Source organism: Telmatherina bonti (genome assembly GCF_933228915.1).
Source record: "Telmatherina bonti genome assembly, chromosome: 7".
In the NCBI taxonomy this organism is placed as follows: Eukaryota; Metazoa; Chordata; class Actinopteri; order Atheriniformes; family Telmatherinidae; genus Telmatherina; species Telmatherina bonti.
Genome location: NC_136625.1, coordinates 14,104,327 through 14,120,404, shown reverse-complemented (window position 1 = coordinate 14,120,404; position 16,078 = coordinate 14,104,327). Strand labels below are relative to the sequence as shown.

Genomic DNA, 16,078 nt, shown 5'->3' with positions numbered 1-16,078 from the left:
TTACCATGAATTATGTCAAAACTACTATAATGTAATATTTTACTTTCTGGTATCTACGAGGGAGCAGAAGACAAGTATCTTGGAAAGTTCAACAGAAATTTTAGCAAACCTTTTTACCATAAAGTCATGCAAAATTTGTCAGAACCCGCATCATGTGTCACGCTGGGCTGTACTGGGTTACCTTAAGGTAATCTTGATCATGTCTACATACCTATACACATCACATTGCTGCCATATGACTGGCTGATTAGCCATACATAGGTAACAAGCAATTTAACTGATGGGTGTCATACAGTGGTCCTCAAGGGCAGTCCTACAGATGTTTGAAATGTCCCTGCTGCAACGCACCTGACTCAAATCTAGAGTTAATTAGCAGACCGGTGCCGTTTGTCAAGCTCTGCACCAGTCTGTAATTAAATCTGATGAGCATCAGGTGTGTTGCAGCAGAGAAACTAACATTTGCAGGAGTGCATCATCCCTCGAGGACCCGAGTTGCCACCCCTGGTCAATAGGTGGCCAGCGTGGTTTACCCTTTCACAGCTAACTGTGATCAGATAAATCCTAATTCAGGGAATTAATCCCTTTGGAACACACGTCGCAGCATTCCTGTTGTCCATGGAGCTGGAAAATAAAGCGTAGAGTATGACGAGATCAGAGTATCTACTTGCAGTATAATTTGTGTTCTTGGTATTTTCATGTTTGACATTCTTGGCCAGTATTTCCTGATTATCATGGGAATATAGTTTAAGCCAACATTATCAGTGTTTCATGTAAAGCAAAACATTCAGCTCCACTCACTGCAGGGCCTTTTCCCATGATGCTTTGTCTCGCATGAATCGACACAGAAATCACCTTATTTCACGGTTTGATAAAGAGTTTTCAGTTTCGCAGAAAATATTGTAAAGAAAATTTTATTCTAATTATCATCATGGTTAAATGGGCAAAGTAGATTTGGTTCTGCAAAAAAATCCCCATAAACCAAAAAAAAAAAAAAAATTCCTTGAGATAAACCTTGAGAAAAAGAGATGGCGCCCATTTGATGCAATTTAAAACTTCGATTCAAAGCTCAGTTTAATCACGCAGAATCCAAACGTCCATCAAGCTTCAAGACAGATTCAGTCCAGTTTGCACAGAGTAGTTTTGTAAACATCTCTTCCAAAAACGGCTACAGTTTCAGATAAAAACAGATTGGTTGCATTTAATAGACATCTGAGTGTGTGTCAATGAAAAGAGACACAGGAAAAGACAGCTATGAAAACCACTTTTTTTCATTTTTATTATTTCTTTTTTCAATGATTAATATCATGGAACAAGATTTTTAAAGAATGGAAACCGCATTTCAGTCATCAGCCTCAGGAGAAACATATGTGTTGCTGTATGATAATAATAATAATAATAATAATAATAATAATAATTTGTGTTGTAAGGAAAAGGACAGGACAAATGTACAAGAAGGAGGCACCTATATCCCCAGCTGGACCTGAACATTCCAACACAAGAAGTAGAAATTACGAACAGATTTACTTCAGAGGCAATCATCCAGCAACAGGTAGAAAGGTCGTTTTAAATGGAAGTTCTGTCCTTTTCTGCTTTAAAAGATTTTAAAATAACATTTACAAGACATCTAACATTCCATTCAAATCCTATTAAAACAACAGAGACAGAAAAAAAGAATAAAGGGGAAAAGAAGAGAATCTGATCTTTGCATTTCACCCAGTTAAACACATGTTGCCTGATAGTTTACACACTTCATTGTCCCACCATATCACCTGTGTGATCCAGCAATTAGAGGAAAAAAAAAAGAAAAAATTTCGCTTTTCTTTCACGTTCCTTTACTTATCTTGCTGTGCGAGCTAACTGTGTGACACTGTAAAAAGGCAGCGCCTTTGAATGATGCTGTACAGATGTTCACTGGAGGCCACACTACCCATGATATGGCAAAGTCAACAGAAAGACTTCTTGGTTTTTGCAGGCTTTTTTTTCTTTTTTTTTAAAATCTTTTCTCATTTTAAATGTTGGAGCCAGAGCAGGGGATATGCCCAGCATGCATCTCCCAGTCTACAAGATGAACTTCCCTAAGAAAAATCCCATGAAGATGGCTGCTATGACAACGAGGAGCGAGGGCAGGAAGGCGGCGCTGGTTTCTCGGCCGAGGAGGTTAGTTGAGTTTGATGTCATGTAGTCTGGGCCAGGCAGCTTTCTCATTCTAACTCCATCCTCCTGTGACAAAAAAAAAGTACAGGAAGAAATGAGGAACAGCTAGAGATGTCTGATATTATCGGCATACCGATATTATTGACAGATATCAACACTAAAATGCAATATTGGTAATTATCAGTGTTTTTTTTTTTTTAACTTTTTTAACGACAAGTTTAAAACAACATGCATATATTATACAGCAAACTCTTCAGCTAAGTCTCCTCTAACTCTAAATGACAAAATATAAAGATGTATAGTTTTCCAGATATTTTTGTTTGTTTAGCACAACTCCCTCCAAAAATATCAGCATAGGTTGATATCAGTATCGGAAATGAAGAATTGTAAAAATTGGAATATTGGATGTTTATTTATAAAAAAAAAAAAATAAAAAAAAAAGGCTAATATGGAACATCCAGAGGAAAAGGCATCTTGACTTGCATCCACATTTCTACATCACTGTCACCATGTTAAGAACACGACCTGTCAGCAGGTCTGACCTTTAATTGCCGGTTCTCCTCCGTCAGCTTGTTGATCTCGGTTTGCAACCTCTTGCACTTCTCCAGCACTTTCTTCATCTCTGCGTCGTCCACTGTGGGAGCGACGGGCACCGGTGTCAGCTCACCCTTCACAGAGTTCATCGCCGGAATCGCTCTGGTTGCCTCCAAGTCATTCTGCGCAACAAAGGGAAGAAGAGCGTAACAGACGTGAAATCCAGCTGGGCTGAAGCACAAAAAAAAAAAAAAAAAAAAAAAAAAGAGAGGGAAAACCAGCCTCTGGATGCAAAGTCATGGTAAAGAAAGGCAGCCTTGTCCAAGGCTGATGGTACCGGATCAAAGAGACCAGAAAGTCACGTTTGATGAGGCTTTGTTTACTGGGACAGACATGACGACATGGGGACATAAAGGCTGTCTTATGAAACTACAACTGTACTGTGGATAAAAGCTGGCCATCAGTAAAGGAGCAGAATTAATCGCCATAGCAACAACTTAATCATTTAATATACATATAAACTTATCAAAGTGTTTTGGACCAATTTATACTAAATATACTAAACAAGTGTTAAAGTGCTCCAACATATACAAGCAGAGATCTCTTCATTTCACATTACTGCACCTTTTAAACATTTTCTGCAACACAGAAAGGGATTGGTGGAGAAATTCACACCTTCTTAAACGTGTCTGGATCTTGAGTGGCTGTGGAACAACTTGGCAAAAACTAAATGAAGTGGGAATGGTAAAAAAAAAAAAAAAAAAATACTTGACACATTTCACAGGTAGTCAAGTCCGCCAACGTGCTGCTGCTACCTTTGCTTTTTCTGATTGTATATTTTATGCAAGCCCTTACATTTAAAAGTGACTTACTAAACATGTAACGCATCACATGCATGCCACATGTGCCAAAACAGAGTGCAGACGCCATGCTGACTCAGCATGTCCACGCCGCCGCTGCTAATGAAAGTAAATCAGGACATGGTGGCGTTTTCACCTGACCTGAGGGCCTGCTGAGCTGTCAAGCAGCACGGCTTATCTGCACCCTGATTACTTTCAGGCCTTGTTTGTACAGACTCTCACTGAGCTCTCATTCAATAGAGTCAACTCTATAGGGGAACCTGTGTCACATCTTTACACAGCGCTGATATATGTCTGGAGAATATTTGTAAAACGTCATTGTCATTTCAAAGCTATGGTGAAAGTGTTGTCATGGAAATGCTTTCTAATGCGAGGCAGTCCAAGACGAGGCGATAAGCAGAACCTGCTTCTTCATTCTTGGGAACATGAAAGTATTCATAAATTGGACTTTTCAAATCCCTACGATGAGCAACATGTGCCTTGTAATTACATAAAACACATCTATAAGTTTCCCCACCTTGAAAGAAGCTTCATTTATGCAAGAGAAAATGAGTGAAATTAAACCCAAAGACATGATAACGCAGGCTAGCTGAAGTGACCCATGTGAGTTTGATCCATCAGAAATATCAATGTTCCTTCTGTTTAATTGTCTTTAATGATGTTCCTCCTCTTTTGTCCTCCAGCCTGAAACCATTTCATGAAGAGGAGTCTGCCTTTGACTTGCTTCTTTCAGTGACACTGAAATCATTAGGACAAGCCTGACCTGCTGTGTTTTCTATGATTTGGTCTGTTTTTCCTAAAGCAGAATATACACGCACGCACGCACACACGCACACACACACACACACACACACACACACACACACACACACACACACAGCTAAACATACTTTACATTTTACACAGTTTTCTATTGTGTAGCAACATTTCTTACCACTTTATCATTTTCAGATGGCAGCTCAAAGACACATCTCAGTTTGGAATCCATGAGATCATCGGGTTTTGCATCTTTCCACTGGTGGAGATGAAAAACGGGCATGTTATTCATCAAGGCAAACTGCTAGCAGCTGGACTTTCTACACACTCACACCAATTATATATATGTGTGTGTGTATATATTATATATACACACACACACACACACACACACACACACACACAGCTACACATGTACCACACCAACTCATTCTGTTCACATAAAGGGCAGCCTTGAAACTAAAGAAATGATAACAAATAATGCAGCATTTAATTTCCAACAATAACACTGGTTTTATGTTATTTTATCTTTTTAAATTTATTGTTTACATTACTATTGAAAATAAAACTTCAAAGTTTTAAAAGTATTTAGAAAGTAAAGAAGTGAAACATGGCTATTTGACAGAAAACACATACAAACACAGATTTACAGCAAAGTACAATAATGTAATAAAAGATATTAATCAATCACTAGTCAACAGTATAAACTGCATCTCAGGACTAGTCAGACCTTTGCTCCCCAACACTTCCTGTATTCTGCCATGCACCTTGTGTACAAGGTCTAACTAAGTCTCTGCTGCCCTCTGGTGGACAACTGTGGGAAACTCATTTAAACTTGTTTCATCTTTGCTCATTGTTTCTTCATGAAAACTGTAAATTTGTACTTTGTATTGATTTTAAAAAAGAAAAGAAAAGAAAGTGGTTTTTTTTTTGGCTTGTTGACCACTCAGGCCTTTACACACCATCCTGTTGGGTCTGCAGATTTTTTCATAGCCTATCAATACATCAACTAATTGTGGCTTGAGATGTAAAAATTAACGATATATATATATATAAAAGACTAAAACAGAGCCTTTTTACATGGAAAACTAATTGGATTATCCTATTTAAAAGTAGATTTTACAATTATTTTTTATGTATAAATACTGAGTCGTGAATATAAGACTTCACCTGGACTGTATATAACTGGATGTAATACACTGATGCTTGATGGTGGGCATGCCTAATTTTGTAGAAGTAGGGTTAAAAAAAAAAAAAAAAACCCAAGTTAAATATGGAAAATAATCTGGTTGGCTGTGATAAAGTTGAGGTATTCTCAGGTTTCCAGGAAGGAGGCCAAAATTCAGTTCAGTCATTTGAGTCGAACCACATATAAAGAAAAACCATTAAAACCTGAAAAGTGTCCATGTTATTATCTCATAGTAAAACTGTGAACTTTTGGAGACAATGTGAATTTTTAAACTGGTTTCCAATCATTCATTTTAGCAGGAAGAAATCAAATTCTTATGCAAAGACTTTTTATGGATCGTTATTTTTTGGATTTGGTTCCGTTGTCTAATTAAATAATAAACTCAGTTATCTGGTGTATCCTAATAATGGGTTACAAGTACTCTAAAGAGCTTACGGTGCATAAAAAAAAAATGCAAATGAAAACAAAAACAAGGAAATTCACTTACCAAAGAATCCATGTCCGTAACATTTGGTGGAGCAAAAATAGTTTGCACCATGAATTTGTGCTTACTTTTCTCATTAGGATCATACTCAAAGGGTTGTAGCATAACTGTAAAGAAAATACAAGATAAAGAATGTCAAAATTTCTGCATAAAAATCTTTACACCTTCATATTTATTGCCGCAAACTGTCAGACCCTGAAAAATTAAGTTGTGATTAGAAAAAAGTATATATATATTTCTTCTCTTTTTTTAAAATCTGTAATAATTAAAAAGACTTAGACTCAACTTAAATACTCAGTGAGAGCATCTTTTGCCCTTAAAACAAATGAAGATAATTTATTCAAAGTGTCTTTAAAAATATCCACATTTCTGCTTCCAGGCAGTTTTACTATCTGTCTCTCAGAGCGGGTCCATGATGTTCAGATCTGGGACATTATTTATAAATATAGCATACAGACAAACCAGGGCCAAAAAGATGCCGCTTCTGCTGTAAAGTTGAGACCTAGAAAAATAAACTTGATGGGAGAATCAAAGCAACTTCACACAGAAGCCGACGGCAGCATTTTGGAAACAGGAAAGACTCTTAATGCATGTCATGAGACTAAACTGGAGTCACTGTGTGGACATAAAACCACTTAACCTGCTTTAGAATTACTACTAAAGACCAGCAGCTGTATTTATTCACAATAAAACTCTCCCTTCTAACCGATGAGGGAAAATCTTATTATTATGAATGACATTACAGTCATTATTTAATAAATGTTATCACATCAATCTCTGAAACCCTGAAAAGCAGTCCAGCATCTAGAGGATGCTAGACTGATATTCGTGGTCAGACGTGGAGCAGCTCGGCTGCTGAAATGCAGCAAGATGAAGCCTGGAGCCGGGAAGGAACTTTTCAATTAAATCCCATCAAAGCAGGAATAAAAGTAGTTTAGGGATTGTGACATTACACTAGCTTTAAATAATTCCTGAAAAAGTTCTTTTCAAAAGTATTTTTTTAATGAATAATATCACTAAGAATGTCTGCTTTCATGTATTTTCATGATGTGTAAGTGTTGCAGCAACAAGCTTTAACAGCACACTGGACATCCCACATACACGCACTGCTATATACATACTGCATGTTATAGTCTATTTTTAATAAGTTATTTACTTTCCTAAATCAATTTGATGAGCAAATATGGTCGATGTAAATCACCACTTAATGTGATCCTCCAATATCTTACAGATTTAAAGGAACTGAGTCAGGTTTTGTTTTAATAGCCAGCGAGAGGTTTTCCTCTGAGATTCTGATACTTCTTTTTCCCATGACGGGTTCACTTGCAGCTATTTGATTAAAGCATCTTCAAAAACAACCAAGTATTGCTGGAAAAATAAAAGTCCAGGAAAGGCCTCTGTCTTTGGTGAAAGAGAAGAAACCATAAAATCTGAACATTAAACAGTGACCAAGAGGCTTTTCCACTAGCTGTTATGGCTGCCAGATTAGTCCGTTAATTTTGTTCAATTCAGATTTTAATTTCAGCTGATCGAGATAAAACAATTACCGTCTTCCATTCACCTCCGCAATCCTGCTCTTGTCATGCGTTATAAATTTACTGCATCGTTTTCAGAGGGCCTTTGCTCATCCATGATGACCCGAACTGACTGCCAGCCGGTGTCATGGTCAGGTCAGCTTGAAATATCAACAAGAAACATGAAACTATATCAGATCCTTATCTGGCTGAATAAAATAAGCACTCATGTGTAACTCGCTGGCTGCCAGCCATTGTTATAGCAGAGAGCCCCACACTGCCAAAGTATTGCAGCATTTTGGCTCAGAGAATAACGATACAGATATGGAGAGCCAATGTGGCCGCGTACGCGTGTCGGGGCGTCCTCGGGGTGCACGTTGACAAGGCGCTGGGTGTGTGCTTGGACTGCTCATTTAGGGGACATTTTGACACTGTCAGTACACCACAATAAGGCAAGGAGATGAAGAACAACATGAACAACTGGGTGAGTAAAGACTGAACAGGAGAATCTGCACCAGAGCCAAACTCTGCTTCTAATCGAGCCAAAAGTGATAGATCAGGGGTCTCCAGCTCCTTGTGAGCCAACATCCTGCAGGCTTTTCCTTGCTGTGACACACCACACCCAAATCAATGGCTCGTTGACAGGCAGGTGCAGAAGATGACTACAAGTTGTATGAGAACCTTTTCATTTGAATCAAGTGTGTTGTACCAGGGAAACGCTCATCATCCACTCTGCTGAGTCACTTCAACAGCTTTACCATCAGGCCTTGTTCCACTGCTTTTCTCCTCTGCAGCTTCCTTACAAATAGCTCAACCAGCACCAACATTTAATCTAATAAAACTCAAGTAGAAGCAGGAAAGAAAAACAGCCTTACCCGAAATGTTGACAGTTGCTCCTGCATCGATGACGCCGCTATTTGGCCGTACACAGTACCTGCGTGGTGCTGTTGTTTTCACTTTGAAACAAACTCTTCTGTCAGAAGGGTTCTTCAATTTGAGGTTAGTGGTGACTACATCTGTGAAAGGACCTGGTGGACAGAGAACAACATGCACAAGAGCATTTTTGGTTTTGCATTTTGAAGTACACCCTCCTACACTCTGATGATGACTAAGCCAAAATTAAAATAATCTGCAGCTACATAAAGATAAAGAGAGAAAATATTCAAGTTAGGTACAATTTGCTTCTTATTTACAGTGAGAGAACACATATCCTGAATAAAACATCCGTACTGGAAGAGCAACAAGTCTAGCATGTATTACTTTTGTCTTTTAGACAAGGGACCATAGAAAGCTTAAAAAGATAAGCTTAAACATACAAGAGGGAAACCTGGTTAGAGCTAAATGATTAAAAGTCTGATTTATTACTGGAGTTTGTCAAGCTATAAACACTTTGTTCCAGTATATTTTCTACTGCATAACTATTGCTTGACATATTTTAACACTGCATGAGGTTTTGCCATTTATACAAATCTAAGGCTAAATACACACACGCAGATGGCAACTCCAAGACTTCTTCCTCCATCCGCCTTCAGACGTGACAGGCAAAACCACCTGAACCAATTACGTTTTCTTCCAGACAGATAATTTCATATGCATGTCCCATGATGGTATTGGAAATGAAGGTCCTTCCCGAGTCTGATCATATAACAGGAGATCGATAGTTATATAAAGGCTTTCCATCTTGTGACTTAGCTTGCTTCAAATTAGGTCCTTAACCAGGATCAGCACCGTCCAGCTTTGATCGCTCGTGTCCTGTCAACAACACAAGCCAAGACGATGGTACCCCAAACTCGATCAGCGCAATTAGCCTGAGAGCCTGGACAAAAACCACATCTCATGCTGCATAGCTGTCTGACATCATGTCAGCCGCTTTATGAATGATGTCTGAATTTGCACAACATTTGCAAACTGTTAAAAAGCTTCATTTTTCTGTCAGGGAACGCCAAATTTGGACATCGAGACCCAAAAGGAACCACATTTGGAACGGCGCTGCATCCCGATTTGGATGCTTCAGCTTTAAATCTCCAGCAGATCCGACCCTAAGAATCTGGTCACTAACTCAATGTTTCCCAACCCAAACCAGAAAACATCCCCAGCCACAGCGAGCTTTGCTGAGTTTTCAGATTGCCTTGTTTGTCCCTCCTTTGACTGCACATGACAGGAGTGTTTGCTGATGGCTGATCTTGAGACTCAGATTTGTAGGTCATTAAAAACAAGTCACTCTGGATGTGGCTCCTAATCAGATGACCATTTAGTTTCCATGTGATGGAATCTGCTGTGAAAGAAAAACAGGGTTTTTTTTGTTGTTTTTTTTGTTGTTTTTTTAAGAATGAGTTTAACATGAACCAAACAATCGTGATCATTATTTTTTGCCATATTACAGCATTGATAATAAACTTTTACAGCTTAATGTGTGAATGTTTTTTTTAATGTAGGAAGGACCTAATGGCCTGCCTCAGTTTAGAAAAGCTTGATTATTAATTTTAAAGCCATTCATAATATAAATTCTCCATTTTTATTACATTATTTCATGTATTTTCTTAAAAGTAATTAGGGGTGGGAAAATCGAATCGAAAATCGAGAATCGGGATTTTTTGCTTCACAATTTTAAAATAGATTTTTTTAACAAAAAAAAATCAATTTTTCTTAAATGAATAAAAATAATCAATTACAAAATTTTTGTCGTTTCTATTGTTTTTATTGATCTTTCTACTTGTCTTCTTGGGTATTATAGCAGCAGAATGATGGTCTGGCTACTGAGTTGTTTTTCCCTCATTGAAATTAAGAAAAATGAAAAAGCTTTCTTCATTTATTTTGTTTTTAATCTACAAAATCAGCAATTTCGAAGAATTGTGAGAATCGAAATTTAAATTGAATCGGCACCCAAAAAATTCGGAATCGAATCAGGACAAAAACATATCGTCACAGCTCTAAAAGTAATAAAGAGTTTAAACAGACCAAAAATGTGGGAAATTAAGATCCACTGAGAAACTTCATTGTTGATGCACTGGCCAGTGGTTTAAGTGTGCAAAGCATTTTTTCTCAGAAATCTCAAGTTTTTATTAAAAATCCTTAAGCAAATTACAAATTATATTCCAAAAGACTTAATCCAATCAGTGCTAATATATATAAAATGTCCTAAAATCTAAAAAAGAAAATGAAAATCCAAATCTGAATCAACTAATCTACAATGCGGTGATGATGAAGCAAGTTTTTGACTCGTTTGTAATTACACATAAATGCATTAAAAAAGGTTAAAATGTATCCTTTAGAGCCTGAGTTTCACAACTTAGGTGGAACAAAGGAAGTCACAAAGTCCAAGATTTAGTCTTCATTCATTCACCTTAATCAAAGTGATAAGAAGTAATGCAGGGTTAAAGTGGCTCCACCCGACTACAGATAGTCATGGTGTGGACTATGATGTGGTTATCAAAAGGTATGGAACAAAAGCATTCCTACAAACTTGAAAAACCTCCCAGACATGGTCGAACAGACGATACTTCAATTAGTAAGTAGTGTGTTTCCAGTTTCTACATTTTGTGCCCTGCAGAGCAAAGGAAATGACTTTAAAATGATATAATAAGATAAAGCCAAATGAATGCAACAAAGACAACTGCAACAGTTTTGTGAACTTGTGATGGTATGGACAACAAAATAGTACTCTTTAGTTTACCCTAATATAAATTAAACCTACTGTCTCCATCTTTGTCTGCTGTCATAAATCAACACCCAGAAGGCAAAACTGAAAACAAACCATTCCCTTCAATGGAATAATGACAAGACATCTTTAATATCTCAGACAATACGGTATGTAAATGTGATTTAGTACACATCAAAAGTACAATGACTTAAGTCGGTAAAGTTGTCTGAGACCATCAGTCATGTTTGCCGACTTTGCCGACATCAGTCTTTTCAGAGTGGAGCAAACAAGAAACAGCCGCTCACAAAAAGAAGTGCAAAACCCTAATTCAATATAGTATTAACCTTTTCTTTAACAAAGTCTAAATAAGGACAGACAGTCACTGCTTCAACATAATGGAATTTAAAGTTGACCAAGTTCTGGTGGAGAAACTGTAAGGATACCTTTTGAGCTCTGAAACAAATACAACAGTGAAAAACCATTGTGCACATCAGATGCACACCCACATAGCCTGCTGCCTGCATCTACTGCCCAACTCTCCGAGATGCCACCTTTGCTCAAACAGCGCAAGCTCGATCTTTCATCTTGTTTCATGTGTGCTGAGTTAGGGTCCCCCAGGCCTGTCCTGTTCTAAAAATACCAGCCAAGGAAAGGAGGGCTGCCCCCTCTAGCTTGCTGGAGTCCCAACAGAGGCTCCAAAACAGACCAAGTCTCACATACACGCAGACCGATTTAGCCTGGTCTCTGTGACAGTAAAAGAAGCTGTGGCCATCTTCACTCTCCTCATATTGCTTCTCAGCCTCAGAGCAGGAACTACCACTTTCTTCTGTGCCCCTTGTGAATTACGGAAGAAAAATCCTCAAAAATGAAGAAATTAAAGAAAAGGAAATCTGATATGTATTCAGGTTAAAGTCTTCACAAACACAGGTTCAAAATCCCAACCATTTGGTTTGAAAAGTAGCAGATGCAGCATTTAATGGAGCATTAAATAAGCCTGCAAATTCAGCTTCCTTTCCAGATTGTAACATATTAATTTATTTGCTACTGTTTAGCAATCTCATTTGTTCCACTCATTTAGGCCATGACAATGGCTAAGACCCTAACATCTGCAATTTCCTTCCACATTCCTTGGATGACAAGTTTGGGCCTCAGTGAAACAGAATAGTATGATGGAATACCTATGAATTGATTATGGCTGGTATAAACATCTCCGCTGCCATGCCTATGTCAGTATACAAAGACCACAAGGTTAATCCAGTGAGGGTGGTCTGTAAACCCTGTGACTGATCAGTAATCAGAATATGTTGAATTAGAGCAGACATTCTTAAATCAGGTAAAATATGGCGGTCCATGATCAGATTATGATGAACCACATCTGTGCCAAGTGGTTAATTGTCCACATCGATGTACGGCTCAGATAAGGAACAAACATTCATTTATGTCGTTCACTCCAACTCTTGACCTCTTTTGAAAGCTTCATGTGGCCAAAATAACCTGACTTAGCCGACCACTGCACCCAAACAGACCCCTACCGTGTGTTTTTCAACAATGTGACCAAGGGGTTTGATTATAATCACAAACAGAAATTATCTTTTTAACCAGTTGGCTTAATTCAATATCTTTATGCACAGGTTTCCCCAAATTATGTTAAACTTAACTTAAAACAACTTTAGTTAATCTGTAGCCTCTTTGAAGTTATTATACCAAGACTTTGCCCTTGTAAGATGAAATGTGAGAAAGCAGAACAACAACTGGAAGCTGCTTGCTATAAGGACTGCAACAATTAATAAAACTGGCTGATCAAAGCTGTCCAAGCTGACAGAGTTCATTCTGAAGAACTCTTATCAAAGTTTCCATTCACTTAAATGAAGAAAACAACTGTAAGAAACTTGCTGAAAAGTCATGATTATCATGTAGTACTATAATAACTCTGCTACAGTTTAACAGCATTATCTGCTGATTTCAAGGCACTTAACTTCTGATATACAACCAATTGTCCAGGATTTTCTGTTGATATTAATATTGTGGGTTTACTTGCAAATAAATTGGCATGATCACTGCTGACAGCTTTCAGATCAAGCAAAAAAGGAAAACCTGATGACTGCCAGGAGGTGATCAGGGACACTTTTCACAAAAACATTGTAAGTCAAGTAACAACACTATGATAAGTTTAATAAAAACAAACAAAAAACACCCTACATCCTTAGTTGCTCTCCCGTGAGATACTGTATTTGGTGGGTAAACTATTATGATACCCACAACTTCTATTAAAGACTAACAAGATAAAACAGTACACATTATTTACTCTTCATTTGAGTACAGTGGTTCATTCATTAATAAATCAAAACCTCGTTAATAAAATAATGCATCCAACAGAGACAACAAACCGACACAAATGCTAGAAAAGCAGGAAGTAGTTCTGGATCAGAAAGCATGATGTTAAGGATGTTAAGATTATTTTTGCATTACTATGAGCTGAAAGGAACAGAGCACAACAAAATGCCCCCTTTTCCACTTCTTATGGCCCCTTGTTCACAAGAGCAACAGATGGATTCCCACAAATTAGAGAAGCTGTGTGTAGGAGCCTGAAATAAAATTTGACAGCTAATATGTCTGCCATATTTAAAAATAACTATTTGTTGGTGGAGAGTGGCTAATAATGTAGCTTGCTACACATCGACTTTGGCATTAGCAGGCTAGCTTAACTAGCGTTAGCCAACAGCTCACTGACACATCACTGGACCTTATCACTACCAAGAAAGCAAATCACTGGTAACCTAGTAACCTCTAATGGAAACTCTGGTTTCATATGATTGTATTGTCACATCAGTACAATTATGTTTAACACGTAAATAGGTTTAAAAACAGCTCAGCTGCCAATGTGTTAAAGACTAATGTTAGCGAAATGCTACAAAACTGTTTCATGTTAACGCTGCAGATAGTTAGCTAAGTTTCCCATTAGGTTGTCAGTCACTTTCCCGGCTGGACACTGGAAAACTATCAGGTGTAATGGTGTCAATATAGATGTTAAGAGCTGTTACTAAATACATTTCTGTCTTTTACATTATGACTGTGGAACAGCTGGGATTTGAGAGCTGAGCCCCTCAGCAAAGAACAGTTTACTCCTATTAACACCAGGGGCAGCAGCATAGTAGCTAATGTATGAACTAAAATAAACCTGCTTTTATGAAGCATGTTTATTTTGGTTTCAACTCTGTTTTGAGGATTCAGAGGGTTTTTTTTGTTTCGTTTTGTTAAATGATTTACTATGTGTTGCAGTGAAGTAGTTACTAGGTGTTGCAGTGAAGTAGTTGTGAATGGCAGCCCGCCTAGGTGCATTGCACGCCGGCTATCCGCCTCACTACAGCTCGAGGCTTTTGCGGCCTGTCCGCCCCATGGCTAACTTAAAATGGCGGTGAATGCTAGCTAGTCTACTAGCACCGAAAATCGCTCGAGGGGGGGAGCGTGAAATCATTTCAGCCAGGTAAGACTTCACCGCCACTCACTACACATTGTAACACACAAGACGTTTTCATTCACCTACCTTTAAATCTGAGGTCTGATGGAGGGTCGAGGATGAGGACCTGATCCAACTTGGACATGTTAACTGAGGGGATGTACTTGGTTTCGGTATCGGGGACTGACAAGTGGAAATCCTGGATCCACTTCTGAGTCAAACGCTGACTGAGCTCTGCGAGAAAAGGAGCATGTGGGTACAAATACTTCAACGCGCGAGAGCACAGCCCTGTATGGCGTCGTCGTGGCTCTGTAGCTGATGAGATTACGGTACATTAAAGTCGTTATACTTGTGCACTGAAATACTTGGCAGAAAGAACATCTGATAAAATGTCAAGAGTCCCGATGTGACCCTCGCAAAGTTAAATGGGAGTTACCTTGTCTGTTCCTGGTTTAAATGGCACCTAACATAATCTCTGCCTGTTTTTATTACTATGTCAGTCACAGTCCTGCCACTTGGAAGCGTGAAACAAATAATGTATTAAAGAGAAAATATCTCATAATTATCATCTTATAAATCCTCATTTTCAGATTTTACCTCTTAGTTGTGACGTCATATCTTCTATTCCAAATAATACTGATAATAGATTTCAATATATTTATCATAAACTTTTAAAATAAATATATCCTTTTCAGCAATTTTTTGTTGATACAAATAATTTACATTTTAAGTAACTATTTTAATACCAATGTGAATTAAATGTTCTTTAATAGAAATGTAAAAAACTAGTGGAAAAGAAAGATTAATTATTCAAACATTCAGGAGGTTTCCATTTAATTTCTCATTATTGTTAAGTTTCTTTGATGTTCTTTGGAAGATTTCTACTCAATCCAGTGAATAATGAGCCATTCGAGAAAGCATAAAAAGGAATGATAAGATCCGAGGACCACAACAAAATGTCTACATTTAGGATGCTGTGAAGTTTCAAGTAAAGATAACATTACTTTTTTTTTTTTTTTTTTTTTAAAAAGGCAATTTCATGTCTTGGGAAGGTGAAGCGAGATAACATGGGATGACCTTAAACTCTGTGCTGAAGTTTCTATAAACAGAGGCTCCCCGTGAGAAAAACCTGAAAGAACTCTGAGAAAAGCTACATCAACTTGCTGAAACAACAAGGCCTTGTATAGAGCTTTACTGTGCATAATTTCCAATCACAATCAATTGTGTGCAAAATAACACAATTGTAACGGAAGTAAAGGGTTGTCAGAACTGTAACATTTTTATAAAATGTGGTCTGTCGAGACTAAAGAGATAAACACGAACCCCTGAAGGTTACTTTGGGTGAAGTAAACAGAGCAAGGCGTGTTGGTGTAGATTTCCTGTCATCCAGGTCACCGAAGTCCTACAGGCCTGAGTAAGGACCATCTTTTAATGTGAAAAAACCATCTCTGAACAGAGAAAGTGGTCTCATGTATCCCTTTAACCCTGCT

The 16,078-nt window shown here is 37.9% G+C and overlaps 1 protein-coding gene across 1 annotated transcript; it reads right to left on the bottom strand.

Annotated features, from left to right (window-relative positions):
* Positions 1–1,250: 1,250 nt before the first annotated feature.
* Positions 1,251–14,973, bottom strand: LOC306758239 (vesicle-associated membrane protein-associated protein A-like). The gene is made up of 6 exons (XM_079243488.1): positions 14,676–14,973; positions 8,367–8,519; positions 5,981–6,084; positions 4,483–4,563; positions 2,697–2,870; positions 1,251–2,220 (listed from the first exon to the last, which is right to left on the bottom strand). Exons 1-6 carry the CDS (start codon positions 14,731–14,733, stop codon positions 2,059–2,061), a joined length of 732 nt encoding a protein of 243 aa, XP_079099614.1. The 5' UTR covers positions 14,734–14,973; the 3' UTR covers positions 1,251–2,058.
* Between the last annotated feature and the right edge of the window lie 1,105 nt (positions 14,974–16,078).

Excerpts from the sequence above, each read along its gene's own strand:
- LOC306758239 (XM_079243488.1), bottom strand. The coding sequence starts at position 14,733 with ATGTCCAAGTTGGATCAGGTCCTCATCCTCGACCCTCCATCAGACCTC. Across the intron at positions 6,085-8,366 it reads AGCAACTGTCAACATTTCGG|TTATGCTACAACCCTTTGAG; the intron begins GTAAGGCTGTTT and ends TTTTCTTTACAG. Across the intron at positions 2,221-2,696 it reads AGGAGAACCGGCAATTAAAG|GAGGATGGAGTTAGAATGAG; the intron begins GTCAGACCTGCT and ends TTTTTGTCACAG.